This window comes from Galleria mellonella, unplaced genomic scaffold (assembly GCF_026898425.1).
Source record: "Galleria mellonella isolate WM207_F2 unplaced genomic scaffold, CSIRO_AGI_GalMel_v1 utg158, whole genome shotgun sequence".
In the NCBI taxonomy this organism is placed as follows: Eukaryota; Metazoa; Arthropoda; class Insecta; order Lepidoptera; family Pyralidae; genus Galleria; species Galleria mellonella.
The window spans coordinates 1,433,511-1,460,375 of NW_026442003.1; the positions used below are offsets into that span (position 1 = coordinate 1,433,511).

Genomic DNA, 26,865 nt, shown 5'->3' on the forward strand with positions numbered 1-26,865 from the left:
TTTCGCAGTGGAGCTGGCGATGATCATGGACCGATTGTACGGCGGGGTGTGTTACGCCGGTATCGACACGGATCCTGAGCTCAAGTACCCCAAGGTGAGATCGTGCAAATTATCCAACTTCTAGAATGATCTGGAAGAGCAGTGTTCCTCTATACTTTGGCCTTATCAGAATTAATTACACCCCTTCTCCTTTTTCTGACAATTATGGGACATACAAACAGCATAGCTGGGAAGCTATGCTGTTTGTATACGCTGGTGCGTTGTGTGATGCATTATACGTGGGAATAAAATCAGTTGGCTTCGTAATGCTTTCACCAGGAATTAACCACAATGGTATTCAAGGCGAACCGCTTGAAGGACAACGTGATAGATTAAGGCTGTTAAACGTCAATTACTAAACCCTTTTTCTGCCCCGAAAGTTACTGATTATCTCTGCAGAATAGTTGCCCTCGTCAAGAGTAATTGCCCAGGATCGGAAAAAGGTGAAAAGACTTATTACCTCTACAGAATAGCTCTCAATCGAGAATAATTTCCGAGATTGTGAAAAAAATGTACCAGAAGGAAACTTAATTTAACTGATTGCCCTGTCTCCATCGAGAAACTTAATTTAGTTATAACTTGATTTGTTGTTTCACAGGGCGCGGGACGTGTGGCGTTCTCCAACCAACAGTCGTACATTGCCGCGATTTCGGCGCGATTCGTGCAGCTGCAGCATGGGGACATTGACAAGCGAGTCGAGGTGATTACACTAATGATTTTCACTTATCATTCCTACTATCTACTCTCAAGACACGACCATAGGTATATTTACATGAGAAGCTGGATGAGCCGCGTCCAACCCAAAATTGTCTGACGTTTACCGCAAAATGCAAATGAGGACTCCCAAAGATTCTTCTTTTAGAAAGCTGGAATAAGTTAAATACGCTATTAGATACGACTAGGCTATATTAAGACTTACCCAGACGACCAGAGAAATAACAGAATACGGAAACATAAGATTCTAGTGCTCGGGAATGGCAAAACACGAAGGGTACCATAGGCATAACAGATAAAAGTCCGGTTGTCACTTTCCATTAGGTAACTGTCGGCATGTATGATTTTCCACATTCATTTTCCATTTTCCATGAACAGCATCCTGGATATACATAATGCCTTATGACACCCATGGTAATTCTTATCCTTTGCTGTTCCTGAGAATCAAGGCAATTGTTCTTATTGGACCGCATTTGGTAAACTCAAAGTATACTAGATTGTAAATTCACATCTCCAAATAGCTGGAGCTAGATTTACCAGGAATTTACCACGATGATCTCTAAGGAGACGCGAGGAGGTAGACTTAGTATTGGAGCTACTTAATAGGATAATGGTCAGAATAGAGTTAGGTCAGTTAAATGATTAAATTAACCGATTACTAATTAGCTGAAGTTTATAAGGAATGAGAAACGATGGTTTCTAAATTGGACCAGTGATGGTCGACTTGAGAGGCTATATTGCTGGCAATGGTGCTATTAGTCCCCATTACAGTCCTCTCCACCGGATAGTAAGGATTAGAGGTGCAGTTGTATAAAGTTGATTGGTCACCAGGTGAAGCCGTACGTCCTGGACGACCAGATGTGTGACGAGTGCGCCGGCGCGCGGTGCGGCTCTAAGTTCGCGCCATTCTTCTGCGCAAACGTCACCTGCCTGCAGGTAATTATTACCTATATTATCACACACGCACAACCTCGCCATTCACCATATTACTACGCCATTTCATAGTTATAAATACAATCTTTCCGCCATTTTGATATTACTGAGCCATTTGAGAGATCCCAATGCAGATTCAGTATTTCCCACAACTTATTTACTTTACTATTCTGCAATTTCAATGTCTCTGTCCCATACAGTTTGTCTCTATATTAGCCATTAACTGTCCACTACTAAACAGCAAAATTCCCTAATAAGGGGAGTCCTAATAGTTGCCACGCATGGCAGGCGGGTTGACAACCGCAGTTATGTTTTGGTGATGTATTAAGAGGGACGCTGCTGCCCACTCTTCGACCCTAAGCTCCTCCTAGGCTCTTCTAAGTTGGGATCACACGGCGCTCACGATTTGTCTCTTTAGTTCAGTACTACTGAGCCATTTAATGTCACTAATATAATAATAGATGTGACAAAACCAGTCTAATTCAGCAATATATATATATATATATATATATATATATATCATACATATTTTTTCACAGTTTTCGTAAAAACATGCCGTGCAGTATTTCCCGCCATTTCAACATATTGAATATATTTTGTAAAATTCAAATTCAGTATATTAATTACTCTGTGATCTTTCTGCTACCTAATTCAATATTATTATGCCAATTTTTTTTGATTAAAACGTCATTTTTCCATCATTTCAGCACCATTATTTCATTCAGTGTTCGCCGCCATTTTCATATTACTCCGCCATGTCAGTGTTGATGAATACTCTGTTTTCGCCATTTCAGTATTACTGCGAGCACTGCTGGGCGACGATTCACTCACGGCCCGGACGCGAATTCCACAAGCCGCTCGTCAAGGAAGGCGCTGACCGTCCGCGAGCGGTGCCCTTCCGCTGGTGTTAGTGAGCGGGAGTGAACGAGAGTGGGCGCTAGTGGGCGGGAGTGAGCGGCACGGGCGAGCAGTTGGTGGGAATGGCAATTATGAACAGACGTGATTCTCGTATCTTTGCCATAGAGGTAAATGATGGGCTGTAGGTATGAAACTGGAATCATGTGTTGCATAATGATATTCATACCTAAATGTAGCAATGTCTGTATTAAGTCGGTTTTGTTTAAATATTGAATAATTTTCGATGTTCCTAAAAGATAATTTAAAAAATAAACTGATAACAAACTAAAATGTTATAAAACATTATGCACGTTAAATCCAAATGCCACTAAATATTTTGCTTTTAAAATTTCCCAATACTTTTAAAATCCAAAATTTCGGTTCGGTAATAAAGGTTAGGTTAGGTTTCCCTCGACATTAACATTTTAGTTAGCTATCAAAGCGTTCTTTAAATTATCATTCAGTAATGTTGAAAGTTTTTAAAAACGACAATTCAGAGTTGCCACACTTTGTTATGAATGCCATTCCCTTAATTGACCTTACCCCACTCTACCCCATACTTCTCGGCCCTGCCGTACACTCGTCCAGAATTGTTTTATGGCGGTAGTCTCGTAATACCGCGCTAATCACTCTGTTAAGTTTCCTAAAACGGTGTTTCTACTACCGCGTTGAATCAATTCTGTATTATACATAAAACCCAAATCATACGGAACGGTTTAAAATGGAAAAATTAATCCGAGTAGCGATATAATCTTGTCTATGACAGACTACAAGGGTTCGATTTTTCCATTAATTGGTAACAATTGGCATAAATGCTGGCAACATTATTACTTAATGACAAAGTACGAAGCGTTTCGAATGTCACTAACGGATACGACACACTGATTGGAAACCGTAAGCTATTGACTATGGCAATAGAAAATAAAATAAAACAATTTAATAAGCGACATTATCCAATGTTTAATATTAAGCAGAATATTATAGAATTCAAGTACAAGCGTTAAGTTTGCGGCATCGCTGTCTCCGTAAACGAGCAAGTGTTGCCAGTTGGGAAACTACTACTACTATTTTGGTAGTTTTCAGCGTTCACGAGGGCAGCGATCCAGTGAACCATAGATTTCGATATAAGCAAAAATATGTATCCAAAAAACTTAGCTAGATGTCCGTTTTGGTAAGCTCTATCTTGAGATGGTGACGCGCTCAACGATTGAATTGCTGCGATCAATCGCTGCGACTTGTCGCGGACGCGTACGCTCACTTATCGTAAGATATTAAATGTAAGACATAAGTGGAATGTCTGGTTTCTCGATAAATTAAAAAAAAAACATAATTGTACCTGTGTAGCTAGATTGAATTTCCTAAGATTTCCTCGAATTTCGGTTAGGACGCTCGACTTGGATATTGTTGCGATTGTTTCGTCCCCTTCGTGTACATTTGCGATTAGTCGGCTGTTTCAGTATTACGGCATGTTTTTGTGTTCAGTATAATTTAATGTTTTATGTATAAGGGATTAGCTTTGTTACTGTTTTCCACTGTGTTATCGCCTTCAAAGACGATTTTTGCCGTTAACGACCTTTTAAACTCTCGACTCTTTTCCTATATGTTGGTTTGAATAAAATTCAAGCTCGCTTACTAAATTAAAGCATTATTTTGCACAATTTGATTTGTTATCTGTCTTAGTGAACAATGTAACTGACAATAGATTTTAACGAATTATGTCTCTGTCGTAACGTAAATGTTTAGCTTTTTTGTGATTATAATTGTCATTTTAAAGCATTATTTCAATATTTATAAAATTATAAATTGTGCTAAAATTATATGCATAATAATGTACTATAAATAAGAATTGCTTTAATAGTTAGCAATTAGAAAATAACATTTAAAATGAAGTTTTGCAAAAAATATAACGCACTCTGCATATAAGTTCTTGCAAGAGTTTGATATTTTTTAAAACTGCAAAATCTTTGATTTTATCATTCAGAATCAATTTTTTACAAATGGCAAACAAATTGACTATAATTTTTCTCTTAGTTATAAATGCAGATGATGACTAAGGAAATATATCACTTATATTGTTTAATAAGACAAATAACGATCATAAATTACTGTACTATTCGAACTAATTTGAACGCTTCACTAATTGTCCATCTCTGTTTAATCATCATCAATAAGCAGGATTTGAATCCTAGTGTACCTAGTACATGTTATTTTTGTTACCACGGCACGTAGTTAATGCCTGTCGACTATTCCTTTTGACCCGAATGGGATATATTTATATAATTTTGTTCCTACACTGTTTTTACTTCATTAGGGGAGGCGGTAGGGACTCGTTTTAGTACAAACGTGTTACCATTATGGCTGTAGGCACGTTCTCGAGTTATTTAGCGTTAAAAGTAAAGATATTTTTTCGATCAGCCGGGATAGTGCAATAGCATATAGTTTAGTCACTTTAGGAATATATTAACCAATTTATTAACTAGTGTAATGGAAGTTTATTACTGGTAACACTGGTTTTCTATGTATTTCACACATTTAATTTAGAATGCCATCTATTGGTGAAACGATGGCTATTAAGTTTGTTTTGAAATTCCTTTACGATATTCAAATACAAAGAGAACAGTGTTGCCAGCAGTCGTTCTTCGTTGTTATATGTACCAAAACTTTCGGGGTTTTTCTTTTTCGTTGTGTACTTAAATTGCGGGACACCGCGCGGGTGAGATACCGTATCCCGACGACCACGGACGTTTTATAGACTGTAGTAAAAAGACTTGCGCGAATTTTTTGATGATTTTTTCATGATTTTGAAGAGATTTTTTAATGTTGTGTATCTTTTTCGAAATTAGATGAAAAAGGGCTTTATAGTGCCTTGAATGCGACTACGTTTGGCGTACCCCTCCCGATTTTGGCGTTTCCTTCATCCAATGGTTGAAACTGTCGCCGAGATTCAACGTAATTGCTCAGTTTACATGCATATAAAGATTGAAGGAACCATTTCTGTAACTATCATCTATTGAGCAAAATCACCACCTGTTAAAATAATTGAAGAACTAATTTCTCGGCTACATAACACCACCAATTACATGACACCGTAATATTATTAAACTTCGACACATTTTAAAACGTCTGGCATGCGTTTTTCTCAAACTAAGAAGGTATAAAATGGGATATTACCCCTCGGGTCAATTTTGCCTCTCCAATTGAGCCAATAGAAGGCTTTTAGCAACGTTTTATTCTGAATATTGCTAGTTGGATGGGGCAAAACGGACCTCTTTCGATTTTTCTAAACGATAAGTAGGTACAATTTGTATTAATACTATAGAGCATTTTAGTGAAATTTTTTGCCATAATATGCACGAGTTGTCGACTTTTTGTGTCACAAATTCAAAAATAATGTTCAACTAACTCAATTAAATGTAGACAAAAAGAAATATTTGCGAAATATTTATATTTTCTTAGAATCTAGTGTAATAATATGTATTTATATTGATACAAAAAGTCGAGCCATTCGGTCGTCACGCCGTGACAGAAACTCTTATAGTTATAGTGAAATATTAAATAGATTCAGTAATAGCAAATAATTGAGATTGCCAACTCGTGGTTCTCTCTTAATAAATTAAAAATTAGAAGTTACCTAGGAGATAATTTGGACACGCCTCGAGCGGGCTCCGGTTACACTTAAAACTCATCCTTCACTTCGCTCAGCACCTCGATTTAACCGTTCCAACGGTCCAGCTTTATTTTTCTATTGCATTTTTAAATTTCCACTTTGGTAGAAATTTTTCTTATGTGACAACACTTTGGGAAAATTTTGTTTTTGAATATCCTTTGTCTCTGAATCGATGTGTGACGTCACTGTTTATGGTTTGGTTTATGCTGTTTTCGTGCGTTTGTTGTACTCTACCGTTTATTTGAATGAAATTGCTCAATATATATATTTGGTGAAATTGTTTGGTGCCCCCTAACCCTCCTAGTTGAAATAATAAAGAGGTGGGACGCGTGAGTGTTGTTGTGTGGTCGCACTGTCCCATTTTGTATTTTTGTATTTTTATAAAAAACGACAATTGTGAATTCGGAAGTGGTTTTTTTACTTTGCGCGCAACGTTTGTAGCTGAACGCTTGGGTGATGATTTGTTTTTGTTTTGTAATATAACGGTCGTCACGACCCGATAACAGATCTTCAAGGAGTTTCATCGTCACGGGGTGCCTTCAATTTTACCTTTTATTTGTTTTATAGTAACTACTTGTCCTAATTCGTATCGTAGTCCGTTTGTTATATGGTCTTGTTATTCGTTGAAACATTAAATGTGAAGGAACGTCACGCAAGTTGCTAGCTAGAATCGATAACGGAGAATGTGATTCGAGTAGTAACAATTCCCCTGATTCCTTGAAGGTCTGTCAAAACCCAGCGATAAAACTTAATTGGTGTTTAGATTATGACCGAGGTGTTTGGGATATTGGTCTCTGCTGAGCTTTCGCATTGTCTAGCTAAACTATCGTAGATCCACTAGACGGAATCTGGATTATTCCTCAAGTTGCCAGTACCTACTATTTGACAGAAGATTTGTCATAGACAAAGCGTTTGGGTTTTTAACGAGCTTTTATCGAGGACGAAGTCGTCTAACCAAACTGCCTTCTCTCGCAATCAGAAAGCGAATGAACATGTGATTTTAATAATGCTGTCTCAAATTGATCCTTAACACGCTTTGTTTAAGATGTGATCTTGAATACAAGGCACTGGAGGAGATTATTCGTCGAGCACTGTTGATTCGTAGCCGACGGTTTGAATGTGTTGTCTAGTTTAATTGAAACATGGGAGGAGATTTCCTATTATTTTTAGCCCTCGATCAAAAGCAATGTTCTCGAATATGACTATTAATTATTTCTATGTTTTTCGGAGTTTCTTAATGTCTTAGTAAAAGTTGCAACTATGATAAATATGTATGGAATAAATCCATTTTGGTCGGGGGAGTGTAATTTAATTTTATATAACTTCTTTCGCTCCGCAACGTTTTGTTTTGATACGATTTAGTTGATTTGGACACGTTTGTGTTTAGAGAGGAGGCTTTTTTAGTTGAACGTATTGCTACATGCGGAGCGGCAGTTCTCTATTCGTTTGTTAGTTTGTAGGTTGTTTTGCTTTCTTGTTTATACCGCGATGCGGCTCTGTTCTTGTTGTAAGTTGTTTGTTTGTGCTAATAAGCGTGTGTGCTAGATACATTTTTTTTTCCTTTTAGACGGTAATGTTGACGTTCATATCACTTGCGACGCACCACGGGGGGGCATTGTCACTCTTTTAATAAATGTTTATAAGTGTACATTTTTTTGTGAGATTTGTACTCGACGATGTAGACTTTGTATTGTTGTTGTTGATGGTGATCTGTCGACCCCTCGTCGTTCCCGAGTGAGTTTTTTTCGCACTTTATCACTTGCATGTATATAGTGGTTCGTACGTTGAACTTTCTTAGTGAATAGAGAAAATTTTGAAAAATCCCGCAAAAAAAGAAACTTTTTTTACGATTTGCGGCGGCGGAGCGTGTTAGAGGAGTTTTCGTCTTAGCGTTCGCACGCGACGGCGCCATGTAAATTCGTGCTAGGGTCTCTAGTGAAATTGTTGCTTCGCTCGCTGTAAGCGCGTCGACTAGTCCCCCTTGAAGGAATGTCCGCTTTAACACTGCATCCATTTTGACCTCGGCAATATAAAATATGGGTACAAAAATGGTCAATAGTGTCAAATAAAGCAACAGGGCGCCCAATCAAGTGGCAAACGAATTCTTTTCTAGAAACATTTACGCTACCGCATATGAAAAACGAGACAGTGCATCTGGTCTTTCACTGTTTATAACGCGAATCGGGATAGGCTCGTTTGTTTTCTTTAAAACCGTAAACATATTTAGAACAGGAATCGTTTACAGGCATAGTTGCACTATGAAACTAGTCGATGATTACCGCAAGCGAACTTAATTATTACATAATTTTAAAATAATAGCAAAAGTAGAGCAATTGATCGAATACATTACCTAGTTATGTATAATGTATGAGAAATAGTACCTAAATATTTGAAATCGTTGCTAGACAATATTATTTTTAAAGATTTCCTATGCACCGGCGTCGGTTTTTTTATATTCACGTATGTGTGTCACGTGCTCTCGATGCTCGATCCTGACCACACGATGGTGCATTGAAATTATTTTTTTAATAGACTTTTAAGCGGCTCCACGCAAGTCCTAAATGCTAACATTGGATTTCCTTCCTACTAGTGGGAGTCGAACGCAACTATTATTTAAATTGGTTTGAAATAAGATTTATATATTTTTATAGGCAGTTGTTTCAGTGACATGTTGTATGTAATCAATTTTTTAAATTCGTAATTCGAATTTGCTACTCTGTTGCTCGTTTAATCGCGTCCCGCTCGGTTCGACCGTTTTGCGTTCGGTGTAGACTTGCGACACGTGTTCGAAATTACCGCTCGTTTCCGAATTGCGCAGTGTCGTTGTCTTCAGAATGTCGCGAGTCTACTCCGGGCTTAAACTTGCGACTTTTAGTGACAGCTTTAGTGAGAAATAATTAAGATTAATTTTAAGCTTTGTTTTAGAATTAAGCACACTGCGATGACATACACCTATAGTTTGGAAACGTACCTTTGTCATGGCATTTGAAGCGGCCGAGTTGAGCGGACGCAAGCCACTTTTTTTTTTTTAAATGGAAAATGAAATATTTTGTGAATTTACGCGAAAACTGTTTCTCTCTGCTTTTGTAAAAGGTAGCCGGATTGTTTATTATTTTAGACTATTGTGAAAATATTAAAATGAATTTGAAATCTTTCTCCTGTGTTTCATCTTGTAGTTTTGTTTGGGATAGTGCAATTGATTTTTTTTCGGGCTACCACACAAATATATCGGTAAATTAGTTCACATAATTGTCACTACTTGAGACAAGATTATCATCAATTACAGTCGTAGACTACAAAAGTCACCCACTTGCGGTGGTAGCCCGCGTGCTTTCTTGAATCTTGTGTTGTCACACCCTATTTTTTTAAGTACATTTTTTTGCTACGTCTCCATTTGACCAAAGACGACTACCAAAAAGACAAGGGTCAGCTTTCAGCGCCCAGTGATTCCTATATTTACTTAATTCTGGAGAGTGGCTTCAGCCGAAGAATACGTGCGTTTTGACACACTTTAAAATGAAGCGGCTCGCTTACTGGAAAATAACGAAGAATCTGCGTTCTTTTTAGAACAAAGGAGATTGTCACAGCCCGCTGAAGCCTTTATTTACTGCAGAGTGGGTTGCTTCATTGCTAAAGTCATAGACTCATGTATTTCAGGCTCAAACTGAGCTTTTGTAATTAATATATTTATATCACCCATTTGTTTTGATGTATTTTTGAAGTTATTCCTATTTATTTATTTTTTACTGGATTTTTGTATAACTTTTTTTATTTAACTAGTAGTTATTATATTCACTGTAGTTAGTTGTTTATATTTTTATTATTAGTGTTAATCGTTTTTTCAGTATTTTCCGATAAGTAATTTTACACTGCAATTTAGACTAAGCTTTCGCCAATATAAAAAGTTAAACAATGCACATTGGCCATAAGGAAATAAATTTAAGTATATATATGTATATTTAATGACATTTGATGAAAAATACTAGAAAAAAAAATGTAAAAAAACCTGTTTCTGTCAATAAAATACTGCATCGCAACGTAGATTCGAAATTTCTAATCAGAGCTTTACCGGTGTAAGTGTATTGTTTTAGTTGTTTTCTTTTTTATATAATAAATAATATTACCGTACATTTTTTATATATTTATGTAAAAACTTACTAGGCATAAACTATGTAGTTTGAATTTACCTGTGTTTACATTATTTTTTATCGAGAGTGAATTATATTTTTTTCTTGTTTGAAGTAATAGAATTAATTATAGCGTTAAATACTTGTGGGGAATCGGTGGATCAAAGTCTTAGAGAGTTACGTTGGTGGTTAGTCGGCCCGCAGACAGACGACGCGTCGAGTTGCGACCACCATTAGCGTCTCTAGTTAGTGTCCGAGAGTCGCCCGTCTGTTACAGTCACAAGCCGCTGCCTCCAACGTAAACCTCGAAATGTTATCTTTTTACGATTTCCCTTTGTATTGCGTTTGTGCTAAGTTAGGTTTTCAGATAACAGCTCGACGCACACGAGCGACTTTTTGTCGCCGTTAAAAAGTTAACACGACGAATCGTGGACTGTTTATGTGAGATCTCCTTGTATAAACGCGTTGACGCCGATCCCACAAGTTCGTAGGTATTGTTTAAAATTGAAATACTTGAATTTTTATATGAATTTTATTATTATAATATGGTATTTTACTAAATATTAGTCCAATATTAAATCTTTATATGCTTGTTTTATTTTATTACCCTATTACTATATTAAATATACACATAATAAATATTTTAAATGTCAGAAAAAGTATCAAAATTGGTTAGGTGGTGAATCTCTGGTAAAATGGTTATATATTTTATAAGGTCAAAATTTTACAGTCAAGTTTGATTTATAACTTTTAAAGAAGTATGCTTTTTTATGGATAACAATGGAATGATAACCCTGCCTGTGCTATCGGTATATTTTGGTATAACGCTAAGTACCAGTAAGGAATGATAAAAGATAAAATTAGGCTTGATATCTAGAAATGCCCTGAAAGCAATTTTTCGCAGACTTTCTAACACAAGCATAATATTCATCTTGGACGTTATGAACGCTGGCATCGGTGAGGAATGATTGGTGAAGATGTAAACGGGTCAGCTGGCACATCAAACCTAATTCGATATTTCATGCCAGAACACCGCCTGAAATTATATAAAGCCCAAGTCAGGCTGCATATGGAATACTGTTCTCATCTGTGGGCAGGAGCGCCACAGTACCAACTCCTTCCGTTAGACCGCAATCAAATTCGGCCGGCTCGAAGTATTGATGATTAGCGCCTTACTGTCCGACTTGACCAACTGAAACTGCGCAGAGATGTTGCAACTCTGTGCATCTTCTACCGAATTTATCATGGGGAGTGTTCTGAGGAATTGTTCGGATTGATACCTGCTGCTGATTTTCACCACCGTACAACCCGCCACAAACTAAAGTTTCACCCCAATCATCTGGACGAGTAGCGGTCTTCCACCGAGCGTTTTTCAAGGCACTTTCTTCCACGCACAACCATTCTTTGGAATCAACTTCCAGCAGCAGCATTTCCGAACCGACACGACAACATAACCTTCAAGAAAAGAGTATATTCCTTTTTAAAAGTCCGGCAGCACACCTGCAATGCCGCTGGTGTTGTGGGTGATCATGGACGGCGGTAGTCACTTACCATCAGGTGAGCCACATGCTCGTTTGCCCCCTGTGTTGTAAAAAAAAAGATAAGAATTAATCACGATAGTTTCCAGGGGACTGTGTGGGGGGGGGGGTCACCTGACAGCGTGTATTGCTAGCAGTGGAATTGAGACCCAATTACAAACAATGCCTTTCCCTCGAAGATGAGCCACGGTTACCTTAATGTGGATAAAAGTTAATCAAGAACCTTTATATGTAGGAGATAGACTCTGATTTTGAGTCGCTTGAAAGCGACGAAAAAGCGAAGCATGAACTACAACGTTTTAATAATAGTACAACATTTAAAATAAATAATACCATAGATAAATCAAAGTTGTAGAGAACTGGTGCCTGAACTGGGTATCCAAAGAACCCGTATCACAAGGCACCAGGACCCCTGCCTGGCATGAAACATTTTATGGTAATACATACAAACGGAGAATATAAAAGTTGTTAGGCGTAGGAGATACGAACACAATACATGAAATTAATATACACACATAGTTATATAATATTTCAAAGTTTAAATAACGAATCAGTCAAACTGGATATAAATTAGCAAACAAAGGCAAGGTAATCAATAATCAATCACTAAGACAGGAAAAAAATAACAATTAGAGAATAACAAAACCAGCTCTAGTTACAGGTTACTCAATAGTTATTATATCTCATAATGCTTATCGTTGTTTTAGTTTATGTATATGTATGTATATATATATATATATATATATATATATATATATATATATATATATATATATATATATATATATGTATCTATATATATATGTATGTATTTCATATGTATTAGTTTATCCATATATATTAAAAGTAATGTTTATGTATTATATGTGCATTTCTTATGTGTATATTATATTTATATTGTGTATTGCCTTAATGTGTTACTATAATTGTCACATATTTTTCACCACAACTGCCCTACATAAGCTTTCTGTTTTTACCCAATGGTTAGCTGGTAGAGAATGCCATATGGCATTAAGCTCGCCATTTGTACAAAATTTTATTGTGCAGTAAAGAATAAATAAATAAATAAAGATTTTAGAAGGTAGGATACATAAATTTTTCAATTTCGTCATAACTAAGCTGCTGAAGCCACTCTGTAAGAATTTTTTTAAACATATATTTTTTTATTTATTTGTTTATTACAACAGTAAAGATGTTATATTATATGTACTATAATATATACAATAATAACAATATCTATCCCCCCATATACAACATAATATGGGGGGAAGATTAGTAATGAGGTCTGGTAGCTTCATTGCTAGCAATGTACATTATCAGGACGACCTCAACACGGTTCTCTCTGGATATCATTGTGGTTAATTCTTGCCGAATTCGTCATGATGACGCATTTGATGTATTCATCCTCACGAATCACAGGTAACAAATATATACCGATAGGTCAAGCGGGGATTTCAGTCTATTTTCATCCATTAAAAAATAAATTACGTATATGGTACCTAGAAGTATTTAGCAATTAAATAAATAAATAAATAAATTATATATCTGAGACATTCCTATATAGAATGGTAGAAATTTAATAAGATAGTGCATGCAACACAAAAACCATTACCAGAGGGAGACTTTGTACAAAAGTCGATTGCTTGTGTACCTCTGTCCCATTCGTGTTTCTACCGTGAAGCAGTTGTGTTCGCATAGCTGTGTTTCGGTTTGAAGGGTGGGATATGGCGTGAATTTACTGGGTACAGAGGAATAACACCTGAGTCCTCAGGAATGGCAACGCATGGGAGGTAACATGGGCGAAACAGTATACTCTGTAATGTCCATGGTACTGCTCATGTCTATAGGCGACGGTTACCACTTTCCATCAGGTGGGCCGTCAGCTTGTTTGCCATTCTAAGTTGTATAAAAAAAACCACCAACAAACAGGAAACGAGACGAGATATTAAAAAGAAATGGTAAGGATTATACTGTATTTTATTATTAGTAAAAGTTTGATATAATTATGAGAAATAAAGAAAACTCAATGGTTATAGACCAAAGGATCAAAATGAGCTAACGGGTATAAAATTAATGTAGGAAATGGAATTTTTAATGAAATGAGGAACTTAATGAGTGAGGAATGATGGAAGATGAGGAAGGAAAAAATTTAATTTAGATCACCCACATCTTTACAAGAATCACAAATGTTATTCTCAGCTATATCAAGTTTTGCTAAATGAGCAGAATATAGTATAGATAGATTTACTAAAATATAATTTAGAAAACCATCATTTTGAAGATATAATCATGTTCATACCAGCCTTTAACTGTCCACTTCTGAAGATAAGCCTCCTCCTAGAGAGATTTTGCCAGTAGTTGCCACGCTTGACAAGCGGATTAGCAATCGCATTTAGGCTTTGGAGATGTTTTAAAAGGGATGCTGGTGCCCATCCCTCGCTCTCCCTTACTCGCCTTTTATGATACCTACGGGAAGGGAAGAAGGGGCCAATTATATTGCGGGACCACACGAAATAGATTTGAAGATATATATGTAACGGTTAACACTATGGAACACTTCATTGCTGTCAACTTAACCCTTTGAGAGCTTTCTATTTTTTCTTCTCACTTAGCCCTTAATATATTCATTTAGTGTTGACAAACCCAAAACTATCACTACGCCACTTCCTAATCACTTCGTAGTCCATAATAACTTGTGGAAACAAGCTTGAATCTGTCTAACACAAATTTATGATCCATCAAAATAAAAGGAAAATCTTTGATTTATTTGTAAATCAAAATTTTCCAATGGTGACACCAAAAAATGTACAATAGACCTAGCGTTCAAACTATTGGAATGATTGTAATTCAATTTATTTTAATAACTGTAGCAATAACTCGATTACCGATTCACGGTAATTGAGAGAGCAGAGGTCGCCAGCGCCGCCTCCCATCTCGATTCCATGATTGTATACTCTAAATTAGCGAATGAGTTGTATCTACCTTTTAATTACACTGTACTGTCTGTGAGGTAATTTTGGATTGCTCATGTTTTTTGTATACTACAATGTTTGATACGATTTATATGATTACCTCCAGTAAAAGTGTATTTCCACAGTAAAGACGTTTCCTTTGGCCCGTAAAACCAAGATCATACTATATAACCTTTTTTTTATTTTAATATTTAATGATTTTGTATTTTTTATACAATTGAATGAATAAATTAATTAGTATGTATATTTTATTCGCTTTATACAGGCAATAAGCAAAACAATGAATATCACAATACAATTAAACAGATCTCCAGAAGTATGTATTAAATGAGTAAAGTATAATAATATAACAGATTACTAAATATATCACTCGCCAACATAATATTAGGTCCTTTAGCTCAATTAAAAAAAGTAAATAATAGGAAATGTAGCCCTTTACGATTTCTACTAGCCTGAAAACCTGGTATTGTTTTGGCAACACTGCAAACAACTGTCAATGTCAATTTTCATTGATTGCGCGTAGTTTAGGGTGTATATTGTTTATACGTCAAACAAAAATACAATAAACAATCAATAATAACAAACAACTAAATATTGTGAAACATGGTGGACACTGCAAAAAGTAGTTACTTCACGCCAGCAATATTCGAAGCGACGGACGGTACTAAATACGCTGTGAATCCGTTCGCCAATACCCCGCAGAAAATTATTTCTATACCGACATTAACTAGCACCGAGTCTTACAATAGTTACTGTAGTCATTGCGACTTGAATTTCGACGATATAGTCGAATACGAGCACCATAATGTGGAGTTACATGGTCAGAAAAAGGTTTTAACTTGCAACTTATGTAACGCTACATTTAGGAGGCAGGATCATTTGAAAAGGCACGTACAGAGTTTACATATAAACCAGAAGTATTGCAACTGTCCAGTGTGCGGGAAGGACTGCAAACGGCAAGACATATTGTTGAAACATATAAAGAGAAAACACAATGGCGACCAAGAGATATTTCACTGTAGAGAGTGTGAATTCCAATGTGACTCACTGGCAAAGCTCGAAAAACACGAGAGGACACATTTAATGACAGAACGCCATATATGTCCCCATTGTCAGACCACGTTCAAAAGACGTGATCACATGTTAAGGCATGTGAAGTCACAGCACCTAAACCAGTTTGTTGTCTGTCCGATATGTGGACAAGTATACAAACGCAAGGACCATGTGGTGAGACACGTACGGGAGAAACACAAAATGGGATTGCTTAATGGCAAATTAATTAAGTCGTCAGATATACTATAGAGTAATTACAATTTAAGTATTGAATGTAAATTAATTGTTGACACTTGATGGTTTCAAATTTGTGTTTAGAGTGAGAAAATGTTTGTATATTTCTATGGATTTATTAATAATAATTCCTATGTTATGAGGGGCCAGGCAATAAACATTTGGCAGTACAGCCCAAACCCAAGATAATTCTTAAATTAATCCTTCCGAGAGTCAAGGCCAGAAACTGAATATTTTAGACAGATGATGAATAAAAAAAAGTTATTTAAAAAGTTTTTGATTAGAAAAATTGAGAACAAGTAGTCTTTTAACCCATTTCTCTTTCCACACTAAGTCAAGTGCTCTTACCCCTTTTCTTACACCCCTTTTCGAAATGTTCAATTGCTACACTGTCGCTTCAGGAATGCATTATATTCTCTATAGAGAATGTGTTGTAGCTTCTTTGACCAGTTTTCACGCTGGTCACTAAGACATTTGACAGAAAAAATCTTTAACAACTCGGTCAACAACAATAGTCATTTGATGATAACTGACAAGAAACTGGCTGATTGGCAAACTTGAGACAAGAAATTTGTCTTTTATTTTTATATTTCTGAACTTTGACCTTCCCAACCTTTTAAGCAACTCCTTCCTTCTACCTTTCAAGTGGTCCTTCGAGCCGGATGGAAAAATACCATATGATGGTCATACATAGTGTTACTATTATATATATAAGATAATTAGAGCTTCATAATTTATATATAGATAACAATGTTTTTTTGTTTATTTGAAATTTGCAATCAAAATGTTTCAGTATTTGAAAGACTCAAGTCTGAATTTCTAGTCCTAATTTTGACCTGCCTTTATTGTTCTTTTTTTTATGAATCTCTTATGCCAGCTATATGGCTGTGTTTCGGTTTGAAGAGTGAGATATGGCATGAATTTACTGGGTACAGAGGAATAACACCTGAGTCCTCAGGAACGGCAATGCATGGAGGGTATCATGGGCGAAACAGTATACTCTGTTATGTCCGTGGTACTGCTCATGTCTATAGTCGACGGTAACAACGTCGGCTTGTTTGCCATTCTAAGTCATACAAGCGGACTTTAAATAGAGATTCTGAATTTGAATGTATTTTTTTTTATCATTTACAAAGTCACTGTATTTTTTTTAAAAATGTGAATTTTTAATTATGATTATATTTATAATAATTTATATTATTTTACAATTAGATAAATAAAAATATAATAAATGATTGTTACACTTACATTTGTATTTATTGTTATAGTTCAGCATTTATTTTTTAATATACACAGTAAAAAGTATTTAATAGAAATGTCATTTTATTGATATACCCTTAATAGTAGGATATAAATAGAAATACCAGAGGGAGACTTCGTACAAAAGTCGATTGCTTGGGTAACTCTGTCCCATTCGTGTTTCTACCGTGAAGCAGTTGTTTCATGGCTGTGTTTCCGTTTGAAGGGTGGGATATGGCGTGAATTTACTGGGTACAGAGGAATAAAAATAATGACAACCCCATTGCTAGCAATATGCCCATATTGCTAGCAATGGGGTTGTCAAACTCTTATACTGTATTAGGTCGACCTTCACGTGGTTCCCACTGGAAACTATCGTGAACAATTCTTGTTGAATTCGTCACGATGGGCTAACTGGCCTGCTTCATTCTCACCTATCATCTTCCACTAGTGCCCCGCCGGTGTACACCGATAGCGCAGGTGGGGTTACCATTCCATTATCACCCATTAAAAAAAAAAGTAACTAAAAGATCCCTGTACATGGGAGATAATTACGTAAAATGGTTATGAAAGATTTAATAAGATCAATAGAAGCTAAAACATTTTTTCGAAATTTTATCTGTCTTGTTTGTTCCGGCATCACAAAATCTGCTGCACCAAATTGGATGCGGATCACACTTATGATCCCGAAGGTGTAACTTAAAATCGGTTGTATGATACCTCGATTTCCTTTCAATACAACAATTTCATTGGTTTCCCAACTGGTTTTGTTTTTTTTTTTATGCAACTTAAAATGGTAAACAAGCTGATGGCCTTTAAAAATATTCCACAATGCAATAAGTATTTGACATATTAATTATAACAATAATTACTAATTAATCGATTCGGTAATTAAGTTTTGAAGTCTAATTAACTGGTTCTTGTCATAGATGCAATCGGTTTTATTTTGTAAGACACAATCTTTCAAACCTTATGAATACAATTTCAGCTGAGAACGGCCAAGAAACAGCTGTTGCTTTTTTTTGATGCAACTTAGAATGGCAAACAGACGGTCCAGGGGGAAAGGGATTGTTAGTAATGGAGACTGAGAATCCCATTGCTAGCAATATACCCAACCAGGTCGACCTCCTCGCGGTTCCCCCTGGTAACTATCATGGTTAATTCCTGATGAATTCATCATGATGGGCTAACTGGCCTGTTTAATTCTTATCTATCACCCTCCACTGCTGCTCCGCCAGCGTATCCCGTTAGCGCAGGCGAGGTTATCATACCATTTTCACTCATCAAAAAAAAAAAACAGACGGTCCACCTGATGGAAAGTGGTAACCGTCGCCTATAGACACGAACAATACCGTGGACATAACAGAGTATACTGTTTCGCCCATGATACCGCCCACGCGTTGCCATTCCTGAGGACTCAGGTGTGGTTGACAAATGGTTAAATATAAATAAAAATACATTTTATACGAACGTTTTTATATTTTCTCTCTTCTAAAGCAATACAGATGCATTAATTGAACACATTTAATTTAATATTACTTAGGTGCTTACCTAATTTTTTGTGGGATGAATGTGGAATGGTAACCCCTAAAGGCTAAGCTTGCCACACGGGCGGAGCGACAACTTTAAAAGATCGTTTCTGCTTACCGATAGTTTTACATTAAAATACCGGTATTGGAGTATCGACATTCGGTTTATCAAAATGATTTACCGGTATTATACCTGTTTTTATACCTATAGTAAACTAAACTGTTCTATTAAAAACTTCCATTTAATTAAGTCGGTTTATTAACCTTTTTAGCGGGGTTTGAAAGGGGGAATTGTTTGTAATAGGAACTAGCGACCCCATAGCTAATAATATACCCTGTCAGGTCGACCACCACGCGATGCCCCCTGGAAACCACCGTGATTAATTCTTGTAAAATTCTATTATAAAAGGACTAATGACTATCTCTTATAGACAATCGTTACAAGTCACGTTACAGTCAATTTCTGGTGAATACGTCACGATGTGCCAACTGGCTTGACTTCATCCTCACCTATCATGCTTTCCTGGTACCTCGCAAGCAAATACCGTTCTTCTGCTATTAAATTATATTAAATAAATTCAGCTTCAGGCAGAATTACCTTTCCATTATCATACCATAAAAACCTTTCTCTCGCCATAATCGAATTTATCCAATAAAGCTTATGGTGTCCATAGAGCTGGTCTCACCATAGGCATTAAAGGCCGGATGAGCTGTGCCCACCCCAGTATTCGAGCAGAGCTCTCAGCTAAACACAAAAACATGTCTAAGAGTATTTATAGGTCGTTTTTAAGGGGCCAAGCCTCCCCTGGAACACAGGGTGTAAGGGACAGATTGGTGAAAACTGAAACAGTGAATTTTAACTATTATTCTGAACTGAAAATCAGTAAAAATTCTTTCCAGACAATTCCAAATTTTGTTTTCTTTTTTTAATTTAATATCATGTAATCTTTGATGTTATGTAGGAATATAAAGAAATAATAATATTTTATAGTAAAAAATACTATGAAATACCAAAAAACAGCAATGTAAAATTCGTTTTAAAATTGTACGGCGACGCGCGGTATCAACTGTGTAAAGTCAACGACACGAGCGTACTAAAACTACCTACGAAGAAGCGCCATTGACAGCGTCGTGTGTATTGTAATATTTTAAATACATTGCACGGCGTCAAAACTAAGAATCGTTACTTATATGGCTGTGGTGCACCAGCATTTCCGGTGGAAAAATAATCTGCCATTTAATTCACACTATGTGAATCAGCTGCTTTCGTTTTGGCCAACCTATCCCTTGCATCCTATTTAATCTTACATGTGCCAATACTTATGTAACATAATAGTTAATTTTAAATTAAGTACTTACGACTAATGGTAGGGTAATATACTTTGTAGGGGGGGGATTGTTAGTAATGGGGTCAAAGTGCCCCATTGCTAGCAATACATCCTATCAGGTCGACGTCCACGTGGTTCCCCTGGTAACCATCGTGGTGAATTCTAGAGCAATTCGTCACGATGGGCTAACTGACCTGCTTTCATCGTCACCTATCATCCTTCACTGGTGCCCCGCCAGCGTATACCGATTGCGCGGACGGGATGACCATTTCATTATCACCTATTAATAACAGGCGTTAGAGGAGGGCCCGAGTGGGCTGTGTCCACTCTGGATACTAGTGCCCACCTCGAAATGCGAGCAAAGCTTCGCAAAGACAAGTCTGAGAGTTCATATGCGTCCTTTTTAAGGCTTAAATACACCAATATTTATAATTTTTACTAAATAATTGTGCATGTTATTTTAACAAATAAATACTTAGTGAGATACATTCTTTTTTTTAGTTACCGAAGATTTTTTATAACATTTCTTTGTTAAACAAATTACGTTATGATTTCAAATCTTTAAATATGGATTTGTAAGCTTATAAATCATAATAGATTTTAAATTTTCACGTTGTTAACACATATTTTAAATACACTATCAGGACTTAAGGCGATGAGAAATTTTGCAGGCGTGCTCCTATCGTGATCACGACGTGGTACAATCCACGTCGAAACGTCGGCAATAAAGAAGCAGGTATGTAGGTACTATTTACCTGCAACATTTTTTATCGCGTTATGCCCTTTCGAATAATGTTTTGTCTGCCTCGTTTACATTTTAAAAGCGTAGACACATATTGAAACAAAGCTTAAAGTATTTTATATTAATAATATGAAGTTTGGAACAAAAGATATGAATGGATTTTTTATTAGTGAGCCAATTTTTTTTTAATTCATTTACAATAGGTAAACATGTATTCCAGTATATTGTATTGTATTGTAAAATCTTTATTGTACATAATTTACATTGGATAAAATAAAAGATTTAATATACAATGCTTGAAGATATCCCAATGAGGGTTATCAAACAGTCAACCTTTGAGAAGCTGAAAGAAAACTAAAGAAAAAGTAAAAAAAAATGTTTATGGGTGAAAACAGGACAACTAAAGCATATAATATTTTAGAGTGTAATAATTTTATTTTCTAAATATTTGTTTATAATGGATATACTAAAAAAAAACAATACAACCGATTTAAAAAAAAAAAACTTTTCACCTGTAGAAATACATTAGCAATGATTAATATAAGCTTGGATTATTTAAAAATACTCATTTTTGCTTACTTGCTCCGTGTTTCGGAGAACAATTGTCATCGTTCCGGTGAACTATGTTAAATGCTATATGTTATTTAAAAAAAAATTGATATACCTGTGTAAGTTAAAAAAATATAATGCAAGGTTTTTTGATATCTTTTTAAAAATAATATAAAATATTAATTTACCTATATATCGATCCATGGATAGAAGAAATTTAGTGTACATTATTAATTTTTTATGCAACTTAAACAGTATACTCTGTTATGTCCATGGTACTGTTCATGTCTATAGGCGACGGTTACCACTTTCCATCAGGTGGGCCGTCAGCTTGTTTCCCATTCTAAGTTGTATAAAAAAAACATTAAATGGCAAACAAGCTGACGGCCAACCTGATGGAAAATGGTGACCGTCGCACATAAACATGAGCAGTATCATGGGTATAACAGAGTATACTGTTTCGCCCTTGACACCCCCCATGTGTTGCCATTCCTGAGGACTCAGGTGTTATTCCTCTGTACCTGATAAATAATATGTATATAAGTTATAGGATTATAAATTGTATATAATTATGATTTGACACCTTTTTTATAAACTTATTTATATTAATAATTGTTACAGACTTATTTAACATTTTAGTTTATACAATTTTTTAAGTACAGTGTACACTCTATATAAGCAACATTCTTTATATTTTATTTCATCTACTCAGCTTTGTTAGTAAAGGAAATAGGTAAAAATATTTTCCAGATGGTATTTTATACTCCGGATGTAATTAGGAGAATAGCTATGGCCAAAGCCTTCAATAACAAAAAACACCTTTTACAGGTTAACATAACAAAAGATTTTAGAAAGCGGCTTATCAAAACCTATGTCTGGAGTATTGCTTTGAATGGATGTGAGACATGGACATTAAGTCAGAAGGAAATGGATAAACTTAGAGCTTTTGAAATGTGGTGCTGGAGAAGGATAGAGAAAATTAGCTGGAGGGATCGAATTAGTAATGAGAAGGTCCTGCTTAGAGTTAAGGAAAAGAGACAAATTATTAGAACTATTGAGAACAGAAGGGAAAAAATGTTAAGACACTTGTTACGACGCGACGAACTTATGAACATTATAACAGAAGGTAAGATAGAAGGAAGGAGAGGAAGAGGGAGATCAAGGCATAGTTACATCAGGCAGATCACGGAAGGAGTTGGTGTCGTGTCGTATCAAGAGGTGAAGAGACTCGCTGCAAATCGTAGTGAGTGGCAAGAGCTCCACCGACAAGAGCGCAGCTCTTAAATAGGATAGATAGATAGATAGGTATTTTATACTCCTTTTTCCCCTATAAGCAACTTTTCCCAATAAGAAACTTTTTAATTTAAATTGGCTCAAATGAGTTGCTTATATAGAGCATTTACTGTACCATACAAAAATTTGGTAAAAACTTCCATGTAAACTTGGTGTTTCTATTACATAATACATGGTAACTTACTAAGGCAATTCCTAAAATTTACAAATCCATAATCAAACATTTTATTTTTTACTATTATTAACTTTTTTTTTTAATTGTAACATTACTATATTAATTAAATTGAAACCTCTTTTGAATTACAAATAATCCCCAAAACTAACAAACTCATCAAAACAGAAACATCTGTCAATGCAGTTTTAATTTCATTGAAAAGTTTTTAAACATATGTATGTACAATTTAATTCTTATAAAAACTTACGAGTATAAAATCAATTATGCTAAAAAATAGAGAAAAAAAAAGTATAAGAAACTAATAAATTAATTATTTTAGCAAATAAATATCTCCGCCTATAACAAATATAAAAAGTAATACTAAATGTTAAAAATAGAGTTAAAAACAAAAATAGATATAATAGGTAGAACTGACACCTTGCCATAAGCCACCTTATGGGAAGAACCCTTCAGGCCATATACATGGTGTGGCAGGGTTCGCACAAATTGCATTCAATAAGAAATATGCAGTAACACATAAAAGAAAGACATGCTGTGCCTGCTAGCCCTGACTACTTTAGCCTTTAAACAGAGGACCATCAATACCCCAGCACAGTTACTATTAAATCCATAGCAATATGTGATCAGTGGCGTAGATACGGATGACAAGACATCATGGAGAGTGATGCCCTAGCTTTATTGAGCCCCCATTTATGTTACCAGCTACAGTAAAATATTATTGTGCTAAATTAAAATAAATTCAATTATTGAGTATAAATTTCAAAACACACTTTTTAATGCGAACTTAAAGTTTTTCTACCACATAACCTATGGGGCTTAGGGGGGGAAGGGATTGTTAGTAATGGGGAGGTTAGACCCCATTACTATCAATATCTGATAGGGTATCAGATCGACCTCCATGTGGTTCCCCTGAAAACTATCATGACTAATTTATCGTTGAATTCGTCACGATGGGCTAACTGCCTTGACTTGCATCCTCATTTATCATTGCTTACTGGTGCCCCGCCAGTGTATAAGGATAGAGCAGGCGGGGTTACCGTTTCATTATCATTCATTATAAAAAATATAGGGCTAGCTACAAATAAATTGAGGTATTAAAAGCAAGTACAAGTTATTACTTTAAAAAAGTTTGATACAAAGTTATGGTATTAATAATCAGGTTATATTACCTGGTGAAAACCATGCAGATTCCATTTTTTGAGAGAAAAATAAAAATATTATCGAGTTTAAAATATTCGAGATATTAGCTTAAAAATAGTTAATAAAGCATGTTTACTAGGTTATTAGTATATTTAATGCTATAACTAAACAATCTGATATTATCATAACCTCTTATGTATTCTATTTAAATGACTCAACAATGACCCTTTGACCTTGAATTTCAACAAACAAAGGTCGCATTGGAATATAACGTTTTTAAACGTGTGCTTGTTCTGTATATGTTTAGCCAACTGCTCTTTGCACAAAAACTTCTTTTGGCATTTCAAACACGAGTTCTCCTGCATCAATTGTTTTATTTTTAAATGTCGCCGTAAACAATAGCGCGATTTGAACGTTATGGAGCACATCTCGCATTTGGACTTGCTCTTAATCTGGTGCTGCGTCTTGCAATGTACATCCAACTTGGATTTTTTGTTGAAAATAAGTTGACAATCGTTACACTCGTATGTCGCTTGGCGTTGCTGAGTCTCGTGGTTCGAGGTCATGTGGCGGAAGAAATGACTGTTCTGCGTAAATTTTAGGCCACAATACTGACATGTGTAAATATAGCTGCGCTCGTCGATAACTTTGGGGGACGGGACGACACTCTCGTCGATTTTCCTCGTTCGGTTCGCTGGTCGCGTTATCCTTATCTTGGGACCAGTTCTGATAGGTTTCTTATTCATAATCGAGCCGGATTTCACTTGTATATAAGACAATAAAACATAACCTTATGCAGTTTGTTATTAATTTTTGAACGTATCACCAAACACGTAGGCAAAATGAGATTAACAATTTAACTGTATGTTATTGAACGTGATATGTTATTCAATTGTTACACTAGAACACATATATCAATTTCAGTTCACTAATTGTAAATTCACGTACAAATACAAAGTGATTTTTCTATAAATATAAATTACAATTTATGTATAACGTCATAACCTAACGGAACAAGTGATTGTTTTTGTAGCTGTCAAATGAAATTTGACATGACAAAAGTCAATGTCAATAAATTTTCTTGTCGTTTCAACTTTTTATTTCTTAATTTTTTTTTTTTTATATATTATTAGAAATACCGTATACAGTTTTAACCCTCTGAAGTTTCAAATTTGATACCGGGTTTATAAATCGCATTGGGCGCCTACAATCGATTTAATTTTAATATTTAGCTGTTTACATGTTACCAAATGTTTTTTTTTAAATAAATATATAAAAATATCGTTTTGATTTTTTTTTTGCTATTTTTCCCCATTAGTAAACATAGTAAAGAGTACACTTATATATTTTTAATTTGATTTAAAAAATCAGGCTTTTAAAGGTTAAATATGTCAACATTCTTTCAATTAAAACTCTTTATAATGTATAAAGTTATCTGCATGGGTATCTCTGTCCCACTCGTATTTCTACCGCTAAAAATTTAACTTCACTGAAAGAAATAAGCTATAATAAGCTTTAGTACTATTACTTATATCGTACTAATATAAAAGATTATTATCAATGTATTTTGAAAAACCCTTATAGCTAGTAATATACCCTATCAGGTCGACCACCACGCAGGTCCCTCTGAAAACCATGGTGGTTAATTCTTGTCGAATTCTCCACGATAGGCCGACTGACGTGCTTGCTTTTCCTCACATGCTTTTTTTTTATACAACTTAGAATGGCAAAAAAACTGACGGCCCACCTGATAGAAAGTGGTAACCGTCGCCTATAGACATGAGCAGTACCATGGACATAACAAAGTATACTGTTTCGCCCATGATACCCCACATGCGTTGCCATTCCTAAGGACTCAGGTGTTATTCCTCTGTACCCAGTAAATTCACGCCATGTCCCACCCTTCAAACCGAAACACAGCCATGCAAACACAACTGCTTCACGGTAGAAACACGAATGGGACAGAGGTACCCATTAATATAGAATTTTGTGGGGAAAGGGATTGTTAGCAATGGCGTTTGACAGCCTTGCAATATGCCCTATCGACCTCCATGTGGTTTCCTCTGGAAACCATCGTGAACAATTCATGTTGAATTCATGACGATGGGCTAACTGACCTGCTTCATCCCCATCAATCATCCTTCACTGGTACCCCGCTGGTGTATACCGATAGCGCGGGCGGGGTTGCCATTTCATAATCATCCTTTACCAAAAAAAAAAGAATAGAATTCTAATTTTAATTTTATATTTAAGTGTTCTAATTCAAACGTATTTTTTTTTATGAATGATAATGAAATGGTAACCCCGCCTGCGCTAACGGTATACGCTGACGGGGCACCAGTGAGGAATGATAGGTGAGGATGAAAAGACAGGCCAGTTAGCCCATCGTGATAAATACACTCAGAATTCAGCACGATGGTTTCCAGGGGGGACCACGGGGAGGTAGACCTGTAAGGGTATATTGTTAGCAATGGGACTGATAATCCGCATTACTAACAATCCCTTCTCCCCCCCCCCCCCCCCATTCAAACGTATTAGTATTTAATTCTAAGTTTTTACGCCTGTGCTTTTATAATTAGCAATAATGCTGTTGGATAAAAAGAAGGGTAAAGGACAAACCTGGTTCACTTAGTCCCCGCGTGTGGGTCTTTTGTACGCGTTCACGTTCTCACTTCAAAGTGTCCAACACTTTTGTT

At 35.8% G+C, this 26,865-nt stretch overlaps 2 protein-coding genes and 1 long non-coding RNA gene across 4 annotated transcripts in view; 1 reads left to right on the forward strand and 2 right to left on the reverse strand.

Annotated features, from left to right (window-relative positions):
• The window catches only part of LOC113515296 (translational regulator orb2), a 97,557-nt gene extending 86,595 nt beyond the window's left edge, over positions 1-10,962 (forward strand). For both annotated transcript variants that reach the window (XM_052892422.1, XM_052892423.1), the window contains 4 exons: positions 9-94; positions 638-739; positions 1,585-1,689; positions 2,481-10,962. In XM_052892422.1, the coding sequence (XP_052748382.1) occupies positions 9-94; positions 638-739; positions 1,585-1,689; positions 2,481-2,597 (410 nt within the window). In that variant the 3' untranslated portion in view covers positions 2,598-10,962. The remainder of the gene's footprint in view (positions 1-8; positions 95-637; positions 740-1,584; positions 1,690-2,480) is intronic.
• LOC128200124 (uncharacterized) lies at positions 10,653-26,863 on the reverse strand. Its single transcript, XR_008252542.1, has 3 exons — positions 26,789-26,863; positions 14,215-14,381; positions 10,653-11,832 (listed from the first exon to the last, which is right to left on the reverse strand). It is a non-coding gene; the product is annotated as an uncharacterized LOC128200124 (long non-coding RNA).
• LOC113522181 (zinc finger protein 319-like) lies at positions 24,301-25,198 on the reverse strand. The gene has a single exon (XM_026907856.3). It carries the CDS (start codon positions 24,913-24,915, stop codon positions 24,352-24,354), a length of 564 nt encoding a protein of 187 aa, XP_026763657.1. The 5' UTR covers positions 24,916-25,198; the 3' UTR covers positions 24,301-24,351.
• Positions 26,864-26,865: the final 2 nt, after the last annotated feature.